The 20,101-nt window shown below is 34.5% G+C and overlaps 3 protein-coding genes, 1 long non-coding RNA gene and 1 other non-coding gene across 7 annotated transcripts; 2 read left to right on the top strand and 3 right to left on the bottom strand.

Moving 5' to 3' along the window:
- Nucleotides 1-64: 64 nt before the first annotated feature.
- On the bottom strand, nucleotides 65-137 carry Trnar-acg. The gene has a single exon. It is a non-coding gene; the product is annotated as a tRNA-Arg (tRNA).
- Nucleotides 138-486: 349 nt separating this feature from the next.
- On the top strand, nucleotides 487-2,653 carry LOC124407497. The gene is made up of 3 exons (XM_046883682.1): nucleotides 487-670; nucleotides 930-1,269; nucleotides 1,352-2,653. Exons 1-3 carry the CDS (start codon nucleotides 570-572, stop codon nucleotides 2,117-2,119), a joined length of 1,209 nt encoding a protein of 402 aa, XP_046739638.1. The 5' UTR covers nucleotides 487-569; the 3' UTR covers nucleotides 2,120-2,653.
- A 1,302-nt stretch (nucleotides 2,654-3,955) lies between these two features.
- Nucleotides 3,956-6,748, bottom strand: LOC124407499 (ADP-ribosylation factor-like protein 3). 2 transcript variants are annotated; one of them, XM_046883685.1, is made up of 4 exons: nucleotides 6,278-6,748; nucleotides 5,466-5,652; nucleotides 4,776-4,957; nucleotides 3,956-4,239 (listed from the first exon to the last, which is right to left on the bottom strand). In XM_046883685.1, exons 1-4 carry the CDS (start codon nucleotides 6,419-6,421, stop codon nucleotides 4,033-4,035), a joined length of 720 nt encoding a protein of 239 aa, XP_046739641.1. In that variant the 5' UTR covers nucleotides 6,422-6,748; the 3' UTR covers nucleotides 3,956-4,032. The 2 variants fall into 2 exon arrangements, with proteins under 2 accessions (XP_046739641.1, XP_046739642.1); XM_046883686.1 differs by having other exon boundaries at nucleotides 6,570-6,748.
- Nucleotides 6,749-9,038: 2,290 nt separating this feature from the next.
- LOC124407501 lies at nucleotides 9,039-10,253 on the top strand. 2 transcript variants are annotated; one of them, XR_006929316.1, is made up of 4 exons: nucleotides 9,039-9,162; nucleotides 9,356-9,482; nucleotides 9,817-9,902; nucleotides 10,070-10,253. It is a non-coding gene; the product is annotated as an uncharacterized LOC124407501 (long non-coding RNA). The 2 variants fall into 2 exon arrangements; XR_006929315.1 differs by lacking the exon at nucleotides 9,817-9,902 and adding an exon at nucleotides 9,617-9,702.
- A 3,629-nt stretch (nucleotides 10,254-13,882) lies between these two features.
- On the bottom strand, nucleotides 13,883-19,033 carry LOC124407498 (ribose-5-phosphate isomerase). Its single transcript, XM_046883684.1, has 6 exons — nucleotides 18,844-19,033; nucleotides 18,635-18,695; nucleotides 17,675-17,790; nucleotides 17,065-17,198; nucleotides 16,300-16,441; nucleotides 13,883-14,315 (listed from the first exon to the last, which is right to left on the bottom strand). The coding sequence occupies exons 1-6, from the start codon at nucleotides 18,997-18,999 to the stop codon at nucleotides 14,121-14,123; spliced, it is 804 nt and encodes a 267-aa protein (XP_046739640.1). The 5' UTR covers nucleotides 19,000-19,033; the 3' UTR covers nucleotides 13,883-14,120.
- Between the last annotated feature and the right edge of the window lie 1,068 nt (nucleotides 19,034-20,101).

The following is a 20,101-nucleotide window of genomic DNA, read 5'->3' as shown; positions in this document are numbered from 1 at the left end:
TGATTCGTCTGAACATGTTTGTCCAAAAAAGTACGAAACGGATGGAAAAAAAATAATGTTCAAGCGATCCTGCCAGGATTCGAACCTGGAATCTTCTGATCCGTAGTCAGACGCGTTATCCGTTGCGCCACAGGACCATGCACCGTTGTAACGTGAGGTTACAATTTAGGTCTAATCAATGCTCTAACAGGTGCCAGCTAATCGTTCAACATTGCAAGCTCTACTTATGTTTACGTTAGTATAGAGATAAGTGTTTTACGACAAATTTTTTAATATGATACAAAATAGAGAAATTCTATATAAAAATATACGTAAATTATTTGACGAGTGATTCGTTTTTGAACGCATAAGCAATATGTATATCACACACGGAACGCAACTAGGCACGGTCATTATAACTGTAGTTAGCTACAACGATTCTGCGCATGCGCATTTCGAGTGAGATGCCCAGTGTATGCCATCTCTGTCGCACACCGAGCGATGTGGTGATTTTATAATACACGAGTGCACTTGGCACATGTTTCCGAGATCAAGTCCAACAATTAAAAAAGCGAAAAACTAAAAGCAATATGACGAAAGTACGAAAACAGAAACGCAAGAAGAGGTTTAGAGCGAATGTGAATCGCAAACGTCTGCGAAACAAACTTCAAAAACTACCGAAAATCGATTGGTAAGCAAACCTAACCTAATTTGACTTAACCTATAAATTGGAATTATTTATTATCGCGAGTTGACTGAAATGATAAATTTTTTTTTTTAATTCAAAATTACTTTGACATTTTCTTCATTTTACCATCCACCTTTGTTCTTATTTTTTTTCTTTTACATTAAAATAAAGTAAAATGGAAGAAATCAAAACAAGAAGCATAAACATATTCTTATACATATTTCCTTGATACATTTGTCGATAATCAATCGCTATTTTTCAGCAAAGAAATTGAGAATGAATGGGAGCGCAAGAGATCAATACGCTCAAATTTAAATGACATGGGCCTAACATACAATCCAAACGAGGTTTTGCAAATTCGTTCATTAAAGCAAGATTTGATTGGAGTTGTTAGGCGCGATAAAACTATGACGGACGATAATGTTCAGGAAGCAGATGAAGAAGAGTCCACGAATCAAATAAATCTTCCAAAACGAAAGATCCATGTCGCCAACGATCTTGAAAATGAAGCCAAGGCACCAAGGGAACGCTTGTTCCGTTTGCCTAAAAATCAAGTTCAATTTATCACTTATTTGATGGAAAAGTACGGAGATGATTATAAGGTAAGAACCAAAAGGAAAAGACAAGAATATAAGGTTGACGAGATTTTTTTTTAATTCATTTTTACCCTTTTTTCTATTCTAGGCAATGGCTAGGGACAAAAAAAATTATTACCAAATGACCTGGTGTCAAATCCGAGGTAAAATAAACAAATTCAAAAGTATACCAGAACAGTATGCAGAATACCTTTTGAAAACCGGTGAAATTGTACTCGACGATCCGACGCCGCTTGAAGAAACTAAGAAAAGGATCGGGGAAGAGAATGCAATGAAATATTCCGCTCCAAAAAAACAAAAAGTTACAAAAAAAAGAAAACCAGTGTGGGAAATTGAGTCCATTGGTGATGATGATGAGACTGACGACTTTCATGCTGGCAACAAAAATTTGGCTGACGATACAAGCAATGCCAATGGTATTCAGAGCGAAAATGGATTGAAAAAATTGAAACTATTCTCTGACGATGAAAGTGATGCTGAAAATACTCCTGATAAAAAAAATAATAAAACAACTGCTAAGCTGAAGAATGAAAATCGGAATATAAAAAAACCAGATTTGAATGAAAAAAATATGCGAGTGGACCATAAGCTGAATTCTAATTCGCAGAATCACGATAACTCAGTTGAGGAAAGTCAAACTAAAGATTCGGCTAATAAGCATAGAAAGAGTACCTTGGCGACACAAAAATCTGTCTCTAGCGATAGCGACAGTGATGATGAAGAAGCATTACTAGATGGAGATAACCCAGCTGAGGGATTTGTTAATCTGAGCGATATGGGCGAGGAAGAACTTTCAGAAGACGACATATTAGATGACGGTGAATTCCTAACAGATAGCAATGATGAAAGTGATTAAAACAACAGCACGATCTTTCTATACTGTACAAACTTCAAATATATTCTGACCAAGTATTGGTGTAAATATAAGAATAAAAATTTTGTTTTAAAAGCCTAAAATTCTTTTGTAAATGCAGCATCAAGATATTCCGTTTGTATTTCTATTTTATTTGGTTGTGTACCATTTTTAGCTGAATGAAAACTCTGTGATATTATTGAATGAATTTTTATTATATTAATGACAAGTAACAATACATCGACTTTTCATATGGCACTACCCTCGCGGTTAAATGTCCTTCGTATTTTCCTCAGATTTTTATCAGTGGAAATTATTACCATTTTTTACGTGCACATGCCAAAGCTGCATTAGATTTTAACGTGATACACGTACACTATTGATCATGTGAATTCATGAGGATTTTTTTCTATCTGCGGAAATCAATACATGCAGTACCACACTGGGTGTAATAATAATTAATCATAGGTTTACAGATTTGTAACAGTGAATGCAAACACAAAACAGTCAAAACACAAGCGCTATTCATAAAAAATACGTCTCTCCTCAATACTAATACTAACCAAATGTGTTATATTGTAATGCAACGATGGTTAATCGTATATTGTACAGTCTACGTGAGTAAAGTAACAATAATTTAGAAGTTATTTATACTTCAGATGCGATTCTTAGGAAATAAATCTCATTTCACTGTCATCTGCGACTACGAATAATTCGAACAAATTTTGTAAACTTGATTGTGGTTCTACTCTATTATGCTTTATTCGTTCTCACACCTGGCGTACAATAGAATGTAAGATCATTCAGTTGTCATAAAAAATCAGATAATTTCATTCGTGTCAGAATTGTGATTTCTGTTTCTATAAATGCTTTCATCATACAAACGAATACAGTTCTAGATGTTACTTAAAATGTTCAAGTTGTTAGCTTCAGTTAGTAGAAATTTGAAACATCAGTCAAATTTCAACATTTTTTTAGCTGAAAACATGTATCAAAATATTATCAGATCATCTGAATGAAGTTTTTCCAAGAATTGAAAATTTGTTTGGTGTCTTTTTTTTATAACCAGTAGAACAGTTACAGTGCAAATGATTTGTGTTGGTTGGCAAAGAACTGAATTATGGAATGAATTCTAGGTCTCCGGAATATTACGAATAATAGAACAGTCTCATTCATCTGAGAATTGAAAGTAAATTCGAATCAACACAAAATACCATCATTCTAAAAAAAACTTCAACTACCTTTTCGAAGATTCTCAATTGGTAATATGCTCTGTGCGAATATCTGTTTTTAGATTGACCGTATTCGAGTATACAGTTGAGATTTCACCGAATTCAACACTAAGTTGAGTACATAAAAAAAAAGAAAAAAACTAAGGAAAGCCCGTTGTAAATCACGGCAATAAATCTGTCGTTGACAGAAAATAATTCATGTCAGAAACATTAGTATACAAATATATAAATTCTCTCTTGATCCATTCATGACACTGTCCTTGATTGAAAATCTTCCAAGACCATCACCCATCTCACATAACATTCATAAATTTGACAGAAAAAAATTAACTGCAGATGAGCGAAATTGCATTACAAGAAAAAAAAAAAAAAAAAAACATACATAACTGCATTAGCGAACCAGCCAAACTATTATTATAATTTACTATTATTATTAGAGTTTATTAACAAAATGAGGTATCCTGAAGACATTTTCTAGATTTTTTGCTTAATCGATGCATCAAATGCATAAAAATTATTAGTACGCTGTTTATTTACCATCTATTGATATACTTTGTTCATGTCTTTTTGTGTCTGGAGCTCTTTTTTTTTCTTTTTCTCTTTTTTTTTACCATTCCGTTTTCTTGATTTTTTTATTACAATAAATTGATTCCTTAGATTAAGCATATATTGAAATTAAGTTAATTAAGTTGATGTGGCCATAGCGAATATCTTTTTTCGAACGGCTTCGATAGATGGATGATACCACGTGTAGGTTGTCAGTCCAGAAGGAAGGTCTGGCAGTGGTCGAGTTTGACAGCCGATAACTTCAACTTTGTGTTTACTAGGTGGGATGCTGCGTAGGTCTAAAGCCTCCTTCACTTGATCTGGCCTCAGAGCGTTAGGTGAGTCCTGAAATTGATTTTTAGAAAGTTTGCATAGCATAATATATATGTATGGCATGTTTCAGGTCAAATCAAATGTTCGGTTTCCCTTTCTATAAACTTATCCTTCAGTATATTTCAAATATGCATTCACTGAACCTACCATGAATGTTTGCGCAGCCTACCATAATTCACATATTGATTAAGATTGATAAACGAAAATGCATGCTGTGAAAAAATTTTGACATATGATTGGTGATTTGCGTCAGAAGATTTACCTAAATTTCGCGGAAAAAGTACATTTAAACGAAGAGAAGCATTCATTTACAAAATAAGAGTAGAACATTACGAATTTCAAAAAATTTGGTTCAATACCATTCAAAACTGACGACAATTACAGGTAAGTGCTGTAATGGCTTTATATGAAGAATCATGCTTTTCCATCCGATTTGACAGGAAATGCTTCTTTATACGTATTGATTGAATTTTTCCAACTACTACTGAGTGATGAGAGGAACAGAACCGATGAAGATATGAAAAAAAAACAAAAATCCAAGGATTTACCTGCTTGTTTGCAATAACTAAGATTGGCACTGCATCCATCCTTGGATCACCCAATAATTGCTTGAGTTCAGACACTGCTAGTGATAATTTATTCGTGTTCGCAGCATCTACCATAAACACTAGGAGATCTGTATCTTGAAGAAAATTACTCCAGTAGTTTCTTGTTCCATCAGCTCCGCCAACTATAAGTTGAAATTTCATAAGTTATGTGCGAAAGAAATTATGTCTGATAGTAAAGAAATTGGTGGGGGTACATATGAACAGATGGCTGTAAAAATGGATGACTTAGGAATTCATATCTCGACAAAAAATTATTTAATTCGATTAGGATTAGTTTGATTCAAAAACGTGTAGATCGGGATTCATTTGCATATTTGCTTATTAGAATCAATTAATAGGAAGCATTGTTATTACCAATAAAGTCAACTCAACTACAAATTTGGAAATAACTAGATTTGTTCTTTGATATATTTTTTTTGTAGCGAGCTTGCTTTTTTTCAACTATTGTACTTTAAAAAAATGAAATAAAACAGACGTCAAGTTTGGCCAATAAATCGAATTTCAACTTCGAACCGTCACTGTTTTATTTGAAAAAAAAAAGTTCTTGACCACGGAAAAAGGGTAAACCATCCAAAAATCAAAGTGGGGTAAATGTAAAAAAAACAATGATATATTGAACCATCCACACACTTTCCCAAATGTTGAGAATATAAGATCCACTTTGTAATTTGAAGACAGCAAAGCCGTTTGTTGATGGTGGAGGAACTGAGTAGGTGCTTCCAGTAACGGTAGCTGCTATAGCTTGGTTCATAACTGAAGTTTTCCCGGCTCCATCCAAGCCTAGAAGAAGCACTCTCCTCTCATTGCTATCATCTATCTGTAAAGTAGGATAATTTAGTTGTAGTAGGAATATAATAGTCGACATGTATCTGAAGTTTTGATCGATCAAGCTCAAGTGCAAAGTCAAGTTGTTGTTACTGATATTAAGTTCCAATATCTCATGAATAGTTTGAGTCCAGGAACAACAAGTAGTGAAATTGTGGCTCAAAATCAGAATAAACTGCTTGTGTATGAGTAAAAATTAAACGAGTGACAACTCATTCATACGATGTTCAAGCTTGATCATTCAACGATTTGTGTAAATTGGTTAACGGAGATGATGCTGTCCTTTGCAATATTGTCTTCAGGACGGTAGCAATTAAAAAATTATCATCCATTATGTAAGAATAACGCGCGTGTCATTACACATGGAAAATGGAATGTATAAATAATGTTATGATGTCATCGTGTTTGATGTAGCTACTAGCTCAAGAGATCAACTTTTGAGGCAGCAATGATAATGAGTTGTTAAAAAAAACTTGAAATTTCGTAGTTTTACCGGTGAGTAATGAGGAATCAGATAGGAGTGAAGTTTTATGTGAAAGGAACAAGTGAAAATAGTTTTCGATTTAATACATGTAGAGGTGATAATGTGGAGCTGTATACGAAGGAGTCTGCCTAACCTTTGAGACCTCCTCGAAACCTTCGTCTATCGACTTCAATTCTCTTTTCCTCCAGTATCTGTAGGCGACGTAAGCCCCGACGCAAGCACAGCCGACAAGAAAAATAGTTTTCCTGCCACCGCACCGTGTCACGTTCCCAACCATATCAGAATTTTTAAACTACCTGCTGCGTTGATTGATCTCTTTATGAAATCGCCTGATAGAAAACGCGGCCTTCTATCTTATTTAGTCGGGTGGTACAGTTAATTACTTATCGCATCATACTACACGAATAACTAGACACCGCACGTACGGGTAATTGCAGCCGTCTGCAGGTATGCAATATTGCAATTAGGTTGTAGTTCGGGAAACGTTTAATCGAAATCCGAATATGCATGAGCGTGCATACGTATGTATACATATATTTGTTCTGCAAAACGTGACAGCGTCACAAAATGTTAGCCGCCGTATTGCTGACTTATGGCCGGTGCTATCGAGGGGGTGAAGCGAGAAACGAAAGGGTATTGTGCGGTACATACATACATACAACACATACGCAACCTGGTCGCTTTCCTTTTACGTCAATTTTCCGACACAACATGACACTAAGTGATTTCATTGGCCTATTCCGTTAGATCCGACCAATGAAATCACTTACAGTCGAGTTTTGTCAGAAGTGTGACGTCAGTACGGTACTCGACGACGATTTCCAGATGTTAGACATTAGATTCGATCGCGCAAGCACAGCTAGACGTACAATCGGTAGTTCAGGGGGTCGATTATATAGTTTCTCTTCTTACATTACATAAGTCGTGAGCGTGTGGTTAATCGGGGTGCTGATAAAAGATTGAATGTAGCATCTATGGCACAGAAATGCTTTGAAGTATCTAACAAATGAAACAATGGTGAAATTTTTTGGGATATCAACGTAATAAATGCCACATAGGTATAATCTTTGAGTAGATCTGAATCACCTGCCAATAACTTTGAACACGATACTTTAAACATGAGTAAATTTCTCAGTCAATTTATGATTCCAATACTAATACGTGAATACAGTAGCGTTCTCTGAGACAAAATAGGTCTTTGGAAATAGTTTTCGAGGTGCCTGGATGGTAAATGCACACACGGTTAATATAAAATCTTCACATCCAAATACGATTAGTTACAAATCTACATTCACATACATAGTGGTATACAGACGAGTAACCGGCAATATTATGTTAATATTAATTTCAGTTCTATATTTATACATTGCGAAAAGAGAAGGTTGGTGGTTTTTTCACATTTTCCCTTTAGCTTTGTTGTTTTTTCACGCGCAGTAAACAGAGAAAAATGCTCTTCATTGGCTGCTTGCTAAGTACGTCCGGAGGCGGGAAGCAGGAGGGGTGGGGTGGGGGGGGGGGGGGCAATCAGAGCATTTTTGCTGCTGCTGCATTCACATGTTTCCTATACGTAAAAAAACAGCTTGACGCATATTTTATTTGGTTGGAAGTAGCCAGAAAATTTCAATCCACGCCTGACTCTGCCTGAAAGAGCAATTTTTCGTCCATCTGACAGTGTGTGCGTAGCTCGCATGGTGTTTCCGACCGGTTAAGACTTGTTTCCGAGCGCAGCACGGCGGCAGTTGCTTCTGAGCAGCCGTGGTGAGACCACGCAAGCCGCGAAAGTCAACAATTCAAATTGCCATGTACAGTCTACGTGTAAGGTTATTCCATCAGTGTATTTCCACGAAACTCGCTGTGATCAGTCTGCGAACGGCATGCGGCGTACGGAGCATTACAGAAAGCGGAGTTACTGAAACAAAAACAGTCGGGGACATTGAAGGTGAGTTTCGTGTTTAAAAATTTTAATCTAGCGTGCAACTTCAGCTTTCAGCGATTTCGATTCTCGAATCTCTGCGTCGCGTGTCGTTTGTTATTGTTTGTGCGGCTGATTTTCGATTAGTGCGTTGTTTCATTGTTTGCAAGTTTAACTCAGTGCGTTTAGGCAGCCAGTTACAACACAAAAAGTGTAAATGGGCTTGGAATCGAGTGTAATTACTATGCTACATATAGGCACAAGGGTTTCGTGACAAGAATATGCCCTGATAATCTTCTGATGTCGTTTTCTTTCTATCAATCTGAAAAAAACGGAACTCGTGCGAGTTGTTTCTCAGATTTCGGTTCCCGGAAAGCGTCTCGCACGTTTTTGGATCAAAAGTTTTATTGCGTTGTTTCTTATGTAAGAAAAGAAATGTAAGTAATTGCATCTTTTTCCGAATTTTCGGATTTTTTCAGTTCGTCATCATCTGTTACCGTTGAACAAAAGTTAACGCATTACGGCGTTAATAATACTTTTGAAATTTCGATTGAGAATCGAAATCTTCAACTGTTATTCATTTCTGATACATACCTACTATGTCTTGGATAGCTATGGTGAATTTTGAATGCTGTTCAAATCGTTATTGAAGATACATTAAGTACTAACAAAATATTGTGTTATCTTACTTGTTTGCAGAAAGAGCTCGCCACAACATTGATTGGCATTAGTGATTACCTAGATTGGAAGGTCATATCAATATATCTTGCAAGACATCACTCGGTAGCGAAGCTGCTGAATTTATTACATATAAACAACAGGTATAAAACAATCCCAATCATTTTTCACCGATTCATATGTAATCGATGAAGTTTTCCAAAACTTGACATAACGCATTACCTACAAACCTGAGTATATGGATGTTGAATTAGATCAGATATTGAAAAAATTTTATGGTTTTGTTCTTCACCTGGTTACAGAATTGAACTACTGCAGGAATGAACGAGGTTAGCAAGTATCCGCATTGAGTGACCCTGCTAATATATGTTGGAAAACAAAATGCAGAAGCTGAACAGCTCGCAAATTTGTGGAAGACTAGAAAACAGGTACACATTTGAGATCATTCTTAATTATACCTTTGGGCTACTTTCAATCGAAGAAATTTGTCAGTCAGCTAAAGTTGATTGGTATTCAGTTCTTCATTAGGTTTACAAAAAATAACCGTAATTTTTCAATGTTTGTATATTAATCTTGCGAAACAAATACTAAAACATGTTGTTATTTCTGACCTGTTAACAGGGGTACACTATATTGCAGCACTATCGACCACATTTAGCGATGATCCAAATGACGTAATCCAATCAATCGACCTCCGACAACAAACTAAAAATTAAACCACCCGTTATGCAGTGAATAAAACTGAAAGGTACATATTCGATATGATTTTTAATTACCATGTCTCTGTTGATTATAAATGATTTCAGCTGCTCACTAATTTTATGCATTAGTTCAATATCTGTTCTTATTTTATTATAATATTTTATTATATTCTCATTATAGTATGAAAAGTGTATGACCACCATACAACCTGAGACGCTACGAGAACTACCACATGTCCTTGTAAAGTGTGGAGCAACCCGGAGGAGGTGAGAAAACTTATTTCAATTATTGTTTGATAATTCGATGAGCTGCAATGATTATGCATTTATTTAATATCTGTTCTTATTTTATTATAATATTTTATTATATTCTCATTATAGTATCAAAATTGTGTCACCACCATACAACCTGAGAAGCTACGAGAACTACCACATATACATGTAAAGTGTGGAGCAACCCGGAGGAGGTGAGGAAACTTATTTCAATTATTGTTTTATAATTCAATGAGCTGCATTTCAAACCTAATTTTTGTTATTGCGTAATATGTGGCAAACGAATATGGAAGTAGACAACAGTAATAATAGAAAATCCAGTTTGCTAAATTAATTCGAGCTTCCTTTTTCGTTTTTTCAGAGTTAAGCAGAGACATCTGAGTAACTTCTCCATTACTCAGCAACGTTGGTGAGTTTGCATGTGTTTAGGTTACGGGTATTTCCCTGGGACTCCTTTGTCATGTGGCGTGGCGGTAAAAATTGTTAAACAAATCTTCGATTTCTTAGCTGCATGGATAGGCTCATTCGCGATCTCAACGGTGCTTGACTTTCAATTGACTCATTTTTCTTTTTTTCTTGGAGTTGACCTATTTTACCGCAGTTACTCAAAGTTAGAAATTTTGCACGTTGCTGAAAGTGGAATGAGCATCGCGACAGGTTGCCATCGCTTACTCAACATTCGCGAAAACAGATTGTGTTTAGCTACAGATTATATGATTACAATGATGTCGTTTAAGTGATGGATAAACCTGAGGGTTAAACATATTTCAACGATTGCTTTATTGATGATGTTTCAAAGTCTGGCAGAATATAACGTAACCAACTTGCATGATATATCTTGAATCATTTTCAATTTTTGAATGCCCAGCAATTATCGAATGACTAGAGGCTTAGCTCGCGTAGAAAAATGCAGGATGTTTTTAATCCATCTTACAAAAGGTTGATGTACCGATAGTCCGCCAGCAATCACCAAAACAAAACTCTCGCTGAATATGGTACAACAACGTTTTGCTCCCCACAGGTAATCAAAGAAAAAGTAAGTTACAGTGACCACGGCGCAAATGAGGAAGAATGATGTGTGTTGGAAAAAATGGAGAATCGTTTAGAGCGAATATAGGTAATCGGGTAGGTAGGTGGCCGTTTGGGATCCGTCGCGAGGTTTGATGTAGATGTGTGTGTGAATCCCTTTCAACATTTCCGTTGGGTGGTTCCGTTGGGAATCAGGCGAGAGTAGGAAGGTCGCGATGCACCGCGATGTTATTAACTTTTGTAATTCACAGCGTCAAACGATCACAGTGATTTTCATCCAGTAACGCGTGAAAGACTGAATATAAGAGTCTCTGAACTATTTATTACTAAGTTTTCAAATTTTAACGAGGTTCAATTTCCCATTTCCTGTCACTTTGCTATCATTTTCCAGTGGTTATTGAATTCAATTATTTGTTCATTGTCTGTCATTGTTTTATTCAATTGATCTCTGTGATCGTCTGAATGGGCAAAACGCGTCTCTGGACCATCCATCGCGTTCCGTGGTACGCTGGATGGGGAGAGATGCTGAGCTCGAAGACTTCGCGTCGAAGAGGACCGCCGACCGTCACGCCACACAATAATGCATGCAATCCAACCTCCCTCCCGGACTTGACTCGCATCTCGGAAGAACAATTCGCAACGCAATGTGTCGGATTCAAAAAGACGCAGACGCGAATTGGTTTTCTGCAGAATTTTGCGACAAGGCCTAGACATTTAAGATTTTTTTACGGATTAATCGGCCGCGCCTTTTTGCGCGTAGATTAATCACGGGAATCAGGCGCGTTATTTGTGCGACGATTGATAATCAGGGTGGCGACAGACTGGGAAAGTCGGGAATATTTGGGGAAGTCAGGGAATTATTATGGATCGTAGGGAAAAATGAGCATTTTTTATAAATCTTTTTCAATCTACAGCTATGTTTCGTAAATTCAGTTGATCCAACTTTCGGAAATGGCTTCGGATATATCGTTCAATTTCTAATTATTCGTGTGACACGAAGTGTGTTTTTGAGATCCAAATTTATATATTCAAGGTGCACAACTTCTGGAGCTTTTAGTCGTAAAAGCTGCCAAAAATTATCTAAGTTTCGTGGGAAAATGCCAGGGAATACTGAATTTTTTGATGGGAAAAGTCAGGGAAAATTCAAAGAATTATATTTGAGGGAAGTTGTCGCCACCCTGATAATGGGAATCGATCGATCGCCTGTTTTGCTTGATGATTTCGTAAACGGTATATGAAAAATTAAAGCACTCTCAATGTATCAAGCCTTCAGCTTTTCAATTAAATTTGTTACTAACAATTGAGTTTTAAAGTTTGAATTGTCCGCGCCTTTTGCGCGATGACTTGATACTTTCTGGTTCTGAGAGAAAGTGCGGCATTTGCAAGCCGGCGGTCAACAATTCGTAGGGATAAAAATCGTGGAGTGTATGGTGATAGTGAAGAATCTTGTGGTAAGTATTTATAACAAATATCTGAGGTGTACAAAAGTATTTTTTACTGATTTTTTTGTATTTTGTTGCAGGGCAACTAACTAATTTTTTTTACTAGCACATTGTGAAATATTGAGTCTTCATTCGAATAAAAAATATATTTCAATAATTCCAGGTAGAAAATAGATTTTGATAAAAAAATATATAACTCTTTCTTCGATCATAAATATAACAGAGTAGAAGACTTTTCGCGAAAAGTTTTTGTCACTATGCTAATCAAACCTTTTATCCATTTCAGCTAATGAAACTTTTTGTCTGTTTCACTTATTCATACTTTTTTTCTGTTCCAGCTAATCAAATCTTTGTATTACCGATGAAACTTTTTTTTACCAACATCTGAAGCGATGTGTGCCACGATTTCCGGAATCGTCAATCAAGCTTTGTTGGATGCTGCTCAAATCGAATTTAGGTGTGTAAAATTGCTGATGGGAGAAATATCTCACCTCAGGTGGTTTGGCAGTATTATATCTCTTGTTTTCAATTTCTTTCAATTTTCGTTTTTCATTTTCTATCTCACATTCCAATTCGATTTTTTGAGGACTTATCAAGAGTCTGTTTACAAATATGAGGCTGGTAGCAAAAATTGATTTCGATTTGGTAACAAAAGTTACGTCGAAATTACTTCACTTTGTATTTCCGATGCATCCCAAGTATTTCCGACGTAACCACTGTTGCCAATATTAGTTTACGTGTTATTAATATTATTGTGTAAAAATTATGCGACTTGTTTTGTTCGTCGTGTACGCAGAAGCACGTGTACAATAATAACCAATGGAATTTTGCAGTCAATTTTGTTCGCAATCATTCTTCCGGCAAGAATATCATTTCCTAATATATTTGTGATTTATGTCGTTACGATCACTACAGTGGCTGGTGACTGAAGATATATATCTTCAGTCAATGCAGATATAATATATATCAGTGGATCCGATGAATATTATTAAACTTTTGTTTGCAACCTCGGACTGTGCTCAAAATCGTACAACATACAGTCCCAAGTTTCACGTTCATACCCACAACTATTAGAGAGATATCATGTGCCACAGGAAATGACTGCAAGCAAGGATATGAATTCAGTTGATGTGTGCGATATATCAGCTTTAAGTGACGAAATCTCAGAACATACTAGACCGATTATTTTTAAATTTCGGAAATCACAGGGTTTTGTAAGAGCAGTTGCAACTGTATAAATCTCGACACAAAATAACTTGTACGATGGATGTTTGTGGTAGGCATTGTGAGCAATGACGTCACTACGAATATTAATCACAGGTGGCTAGCAGCGGCCTAAGAGGACTTGGCCGTCATTCGCTGGCCATGCCATGAATCTTGATAGAATCTGCTTCGGTCAAAATATATTCATATGAATGATGAATTTAATTATGCTATTGGTGATCCGTACAGCAGCTCACAGTACTGCTATACTATACTGTCCCTCAAATTCATGAACGTCCGTTAAATATTTAAACAGTCGTAATATATAACGGTCCGTTATAATGTTCTGTTTTTATTGTTATTGACTGTCAAATTTACGTTGATTATATGCTTCATAAGATTAACAATAACAAAAACAGTAGATTATAACGGGTTATTATACATTACGTCCGTTAAACGTTATTTATACTTATAAATAAGAAAATTAAACCACACTCACGTTTAATTTTAATGCAAAATAACTCTTTATGTATATATGTAAAAAAATTTCATACACATCAAGATTTTTATTAGTTACATATACTAGTGGCAAGACAGTAAATGATGGAAGAGCGGTTTAAATCATTGCTGCATTCACTTTTATAGTTATAACTGTTCCGTAATAATTACAGAGATAATGGCAATTCAACTTTGACGCATCATACGCCTAAGAATTCATTCCAAAGATATTATGGGAAATCAAACTTGGGACTGTTCTTTAACGCTGCCATCTGCCATTCCAAAATATGCTTTTTTAGCCATATTAATAAAGATGCCAGTTTCCACCACTCCAGGCAGCAGTAACAATTCTGTATTTATTTTATTCCAATCAGTAATGTTGTTTGGAAAGTGCCAATCAAGAATGAAATTCCCATTGTCAGTTAAAATTGGGCCCTGCAAAAGATGAAAAAAAAAAAGAAAAGAAAACAAAAAAATTACATCAATTTAGAATATACAACACAGTAACTTTCGTAAACAGATTTTGTAAAAAGGCGTAAACAAATTATCCACTTGGGAATTGAAAGGAGAAAAAACTATCTTCATTACGATCTTTTTAATAATTTTTTACGAGTTTCTTTGCACTCACTAGGTGATATGGTTTATCTTTTGTCACTATTACTTCGTACTTTCACATAAAGTAGCATGTAAATTTTCTGAAAATAGCAATACCACAGAAACTTCAGAAGTTTTTTTTTAATTTCGAATGCGTTATAATTTTTTTATAATTTCTTTTATCGATCATCGATAATTCGCCAGCTGTCTTGTCTTATAGGTGCAGGGGGTACAAGGTTAGAAAGATTAGAAAGTGGAAGGATTACAACATTGAATATTCAAAGATACAAAATGTATTTTATTGAATTTTCATAATTAGAATGTGGAAATATAGAAAAGTCAAGATGTAGAAAGGCAAAGTATAAAAAACCAGAATACTGAACACATCAGAATTTCTTTACATTCTCATTCATTCCAATGATTTTAGATTATGGCTTCCAATATTCTGACCTCTATATATTTTGACTTCTTTATATTTCACTACTTTCTCATCTTCCTACAGCTTCATCTTTACCCTTGTCCTATCAATCTAAATGCTTAACGAAGCAATAAAACTTTATGATCGACACTTGCGACTATTAAATTGAATTCCTGGTAAGTAGTTAAATCGTAAAATTGATAAGACAGCGGTCAGATTTTCGACTACAAATTATCGCAAAAAGATTTGGGAGAAAAATTATAATGTATTTAAAATGGAAAAAATCAACTTCTTTTACTTGACATTTTACTTCAAACATTATAGTTCTCATTTTACAATGCAATATTCCGAAACTGAACCACTGTAGAACAAGTTGAACAACTTGTATAAGAAATCGCAAAAAAATCTGCAAAACCAAACTGGTTCTTAATATGATTCTTTTGGAGTCGTCTGAAGAAAATTACGATACATCACCTAGTGAGTGCGAAAAGTTATAGAGAATTCTTATAAAGCATAATAAATATGGATTTCCATAATTTCAAATAATATTCAACTTCCTCTCAGGATACAGAATTCTAAAAGTAAAGCCTATGTTTTTGACAGTATTGTATATTTGGTAGCAAGATTCTGTCAAAGTGCAATTAAAAAACCCTTTTTTATAGTGAGTCAAGGCCAACAATGTTGCTTAAGGGGTAACACCACTCTTGACGGCTGAAAAAAAGGCCCAACTTTGACGATTTATTTTGGGAGTATGGAAAAAGAAATAGGATTTCTTTTCAGAGGGTTTATTCAAATATTGAAGTGTGAAAAAAATGATTATCATTTCGATGCAAAATGGCGGTGGCAGAGCCAATCTTTAAAATCACCTTTTTTATAATTACTTCACGGGAGGACGAATTTCCTGTAAAGTATAAGATGTGGTACAAAAAACCAAAAACTTTTATAATCTATATACTATTGCCTATATAAGTACACAGGTTTTTTCTTTTATCTCAATTTTAAAGAAATCGTGCATTTTTGAAAAAACAAGTAGATGTTTGGCCAAAAAATAACCAGTAAATTGTCTATAAAAAATAAAAATTTACATTACATAAAGAAACAGCTACGTACTTCCATAGAAAATGTAATTGTAAAGTGCTTCCAAAATTTGAAATTGATCCATTTAATGGTATTCAAGTAATCTGTCCTACCAGTTTGAAAAAAGTGGTTTTTGGAAAAATGGGATAAAAGTTTTACGAGTACTCAGCACACTCTCAGAGTTTAAAATTTTTTTTCACTATAGGACCAATCTGACATTGTTCTTATGACCCTGAAATATTGTTTAATCCACAAAAAAAACCGAATTTTCAAAAATCCTAGAGTGGTGTCATCCCTTAAATTAATCGATATAACTAAAATTATACTTACAAGTTTTGCTTTTGCCATTCTGAGATCGATACTACCTCCAAGGTTTTCCAGTATTTTTTGTTTTATCGGTACATAGGCAAGTGGAATTACTTCAATCGATACTCCCTTTTTGAATTGTTCACCAAGCCGCTGTGAGTTTTTGCTTAAATTTGAACAAGATTGGTAAAAATAACATTTCATTCAGAATGTGACAATTTGAACGGTGTCTCATAAACTTGTAATTAAATGAACTACTTATTTTACATATCTGTTTTCTATAGCTATTAGGACTGTTCAGTAAGTAAGAGGTGAAATACCAAGATTGTGTTGAACCTTCACAATGATCTCTGATCTTTAGATTACAAAATATTCAGGACACTGTTGGACATAATGCCTTTTTGCGAATTATGAATGTTTAAAATTTAAACTAAGTAAACAAAATTTCCGGAACTTTGTTTTCTTTTGCGATAACTATTAACAACAAAATTTGCCATTCCTACAGAGAATCTACCAATCTGAAAACTTATATCCCAAACTCTTTGAAACTCTACGAGCATAGAAGGAAAATGAAATAATTAAATATATATAAAATATAGGCTCATTTTCAATGAAAAGGGGGCTGATTTAAGAATAACTTAATTACATCATCATAATTTCTAATTATACTGTTATAGTTATTAATATTAATAAACCAATGAATAATTTTTTTTTTGCTCGGCAAAATAAGCAAAGTTCTAAATAATAGTTTACAAAAGTGAAAAAAAAAAAAAATGTTTTCAAACATACGTGTAGTCAGCAACAATGATGAGTTCATCCGAACAAGATGCAACAATTTTCTCTTGCAACAAACATCCGCCTCCACCTTTTAGAAGATTCATTTCTGCATCCACTTCATCAGCTCCGTCAATGGTACAACTGAGCTAAGTAGAGACAAGTTTGCAAGTATAATAGCGAGTAAAAATGAAAATTTATTTGTTCAATATAACAATATGACAGCCAATTATGATGACCATGACAAAAGATTTCTGACAAAAATCCGTGACTTTTCTTTTCATTGACTTGACTTGAACTCCAGTTTTCACAAAACCAGACCCAATAAACGAACATCTTTGTGAATCACACTATCGTATTACAACAATATTTGTGCAGAATATATGATTCCAAAAAGGATGAATATATGAGATGTCTATAAATTTTTGTTGGACATGAATCTGCATCTTGTGACCTCTAGCTGAAACTTTTTCATAATAACGAAATATTCTGTATTATTATTTATTACTTGGACTAATTCTATATTTCCTCACAATACTCGAAGTTCAAGACTCGTTTGACCAATGATGACCATGTCGATAGACATAATCGACTTACAGCTAACAAGAAAAATATGAAATCTTACTTTTGGGTGGATTTCAAGATCGCTCAATGGCAAATGATGACTTATTATGAGCTGACGGGCCTGGAATGAAGTTGGAATGCATATTACCCTTAAATTTTCTTCTTTCACACGCTCGGCTGTAAATAATTTATGAAACTAAATTTTTTGCAAAAATCTCTGAGATTGCAAACCTGAGTAGATTTGTTAAACTTGCTCTGACTTGGCCTATTTTTTTTTTTTTTTTTGCAAGGGATAAAGGTTTTTAACTAGCAGGTGATTAAAATTTTTAATGTTATTGCAACTAAAATGTAGGAAAAAATTAGGCATCAGATTTCTTATTCATTTCACACCTGGTAATTATTTTTTATTTTTACCAGGCCGACATACTGTGATTTAGGTAACTAACTTTGGTGATTGCGATAGCTTCATTTTATATCTATACATTTGCCATATTAATATGAATGAAACTAACTCAACAATTACACGACTATTACATGGAGAGGTAGAGGAAAAAAAAACATGAGACTTGGAAAATATACAAGATAAGAACAGAAGAGAAAAAATTGATTGAAATCAGATTATTACAGATTATGTCGACAAATAAATACTCGAAGATCTTCTTATTTTGATATTTTATGACAATTTATAAGTTGTTATAAAAGCATGGATTACCATAGCTTACAGATCTGTTTCTTTAGGCAAATTCAATCTCTCAACTTTCTGTGATCAACATATGCGAAAAAACTATGGTAGCCTGCTATGCTTACGACTGCGCATAAAGTCGTGTAACAATATTGGAATAAAAACAAAAACTTTACCAAATCGTGTCCGAACACTTGATATATATTTATACAATAATTTCACTGATTAAAGTTGCAGATAACAATGGTAAATTATTATGACGAATACTTTTACACAAAATCGAGATAAGAATAAAAGAAAGTAAATTTGAAAAAAAAAAACTGTTTTGTGAATTCATACCCAATCTGTGGACAGCGTAGATAACTGTGGAGCCACTGCCAATACCGATAACGCTGTTATCCTGTGAACAATTGGCTAATCAGAGAAATAGAAACATCGTGTGTATGTACCGGGTTGATGATAATTCTCTCCTGACTTAACCTAACGCAGCGAATTTCCCTCGAGAGGGTTATGAAAGTACGATGAAATTGCATCGCGTATTACATTACCTTTACGTATTCGTCAACCGCTTTGTAAGCGGCAGCTTTTTTGGCACTTTCGAGAGGACCCATGACTTTGGAGAACTGTTCGTATCCGTAATGCCTGATTCTACTTGGAACGGACTTTGAGACCGCCACGCGGGTCACAACGAATTTGAATATCATGTTTGAAACATCCCGGACTATATATATATCGTGGACGAAGCATTTCACTGCAAAGAGGGGGGATCAGCCGTGTCAGCCATCGTCGTAGGAAGTGTTTGCGCGCCAAATTCAAACCATTTGGAAATTACGCGAATGGTATAATGTTGCCGTATAACTCCGATTAACTTAGTCTAAATTTTATTTATTATTGTCTCGACTCACTTTAGATAGTTGAATATTTTTATACTGATACAGTAGAACCTCGATTATTCGAATGATGACTTTGTTTATTCGAACGTTCAATTATCCGAACGTTGGCGCGAAAGATTCATTGTTGCTTATACTGTGGTATTCCGAGAACTGCAATCAACAGTGAATTTCGAGTTTGAGCTAATCAAAAATTAACAATTTCATAAAATTTATAACATTTTTCAGAGGATTGAAATATGTGTTCATACTTTAGTAGAAATCATTTTCACCAGGGATATAAACGTATCGAATCATCGGTTAATAAATTACAAAAGCACGAATCATCAAATATACTAGATCAAAAATCATATACTATCTGTTATATGATTTTTTATCTAGTAGGTTTTATGATTCATTACGTGATTTTTTATGTATTATTTTCGAATTTATAAGATAAATTATGTAATAAATTACACGTTGATTTCGGTCATAACATTATACGATTTAAGACACAGTCGTTTCCGTATACACTGACAAGTCATTTTCAGTAAGTAAATGTGTTCGTATAATAATACGTGTTATGGCTTTTGCTATATCTTACAGATTATTAAAAAGTAATGTATATTTTATATCTTCAAAGGTATAAAAGCTTTAGGTTATCACCAAGTATGAAAAATTAAAGAATTTTATATTTGGATAAGAAATATCGCTTTTTTATTATTGAATGTAACAGAACATAATATGATTTTCATCGTGCCATTAGCTTCGAGTTATCTGTGATATAGGTATAAAAAAACTTGGGAATTTTGTAGTCGTAGCTAAGAAATTTCATCGTCTGTCAGTATTATTTCAACGCTTTCGAATAAAATATGCTACACCGTGCTGAATATATATTATACATTTTGCAATCGAAAAATCGCAATAGCAAATTCGT

This window comes from Diprion similis, chromosome 6, assembly GCF_021155765.1.
Source record: "Diprion similis isolate iyDipSimi1 chromosome 6, iyDipSimi1.1, whole genome shotgun sequence".
Lineage (NCBI taxonomy): Eukaryota > Metazoa > Arthropoda > Insecta > Hymenoptera > Diprionidae > Diprion > Diprion similis.
This window is presented reverse-complemented; position numbering and strand designations above follow the sequence as displayed.

What these genes read in the sequence shown, in the direction of transcription:
- LOC124407497 (XM_046883682.1), top strand. Translation starts at nt 570, where the DNA reads ATGACGAAAGTACGAAAACAGAAACGCAAGAAGAGGTTTAGAGCGAAT. An exon ending in AAACTACCGAAAATCGATTG is followed by an intron (nt 671 to 929) that starts GTAAGCAAACCT and finishes GCTATTTTTCAG; the next exon opens with CAAAGAAATTGAGAATGAAT. An exon ending in AGTACGGAGATGATTATAAG is followed by an intron (nt 1,270 to 1,351) that starts GTAAGAACCAAA and finishes TTTCTATTCTAG; the next exon opens with GCAATGGCTAGGGACAAAAA.
- LOC124407499 (XM_046883685.1), bottom strand. Translation starts at nt 6,421, where the DNA reads ATGGTTGGGAACGTGACACGGTGCGGTGGCAGGAAAACTATTTTTCTT. An exon ending in GTTTCGAGGAGGTCTCAAAG is followed by an intron (nt 5,653 to 6,277) that starts GTTAGGCAGACT and finishes CCTACTTTACAG; the next exon opens with ATAGATGATAGCAATGAGAG. An exon ending in TAGTTATTGCAAACAAGCAG is followed by an intron (nt 4,240 to 4,775) that starts GTAAATCCTTGG and finishes AATCAATTTCAG; the next exon opens with GACTCACCTAACGCTCTGAG.
- LOC124407498 (XM_046883684.1), bottom strand. Translation starts at nt 18,999, where the DNA reads ATGATATTCAAATTCGTTGTGACCCGCGTGGCGGTCTCAAAGTCCGTT. An exon ending in CGGTTGACGAATACGTAAAG is followed by an intron (nt 18,696 to 18,843) that starts GTAATGTAATAC and finishes AATTGTTCACAG; the next exon opens with GATAACAGCGTTATCGGTAT. An exon ending in CTACGCTGTCCACAGATTGG is followed by an intron (nt 17,791 to 18,634) that starts GTATGAATTCAC and finishes AATTATTTACAG; the next exon opens with CCGAGCGTGTGAAAGAAGAA.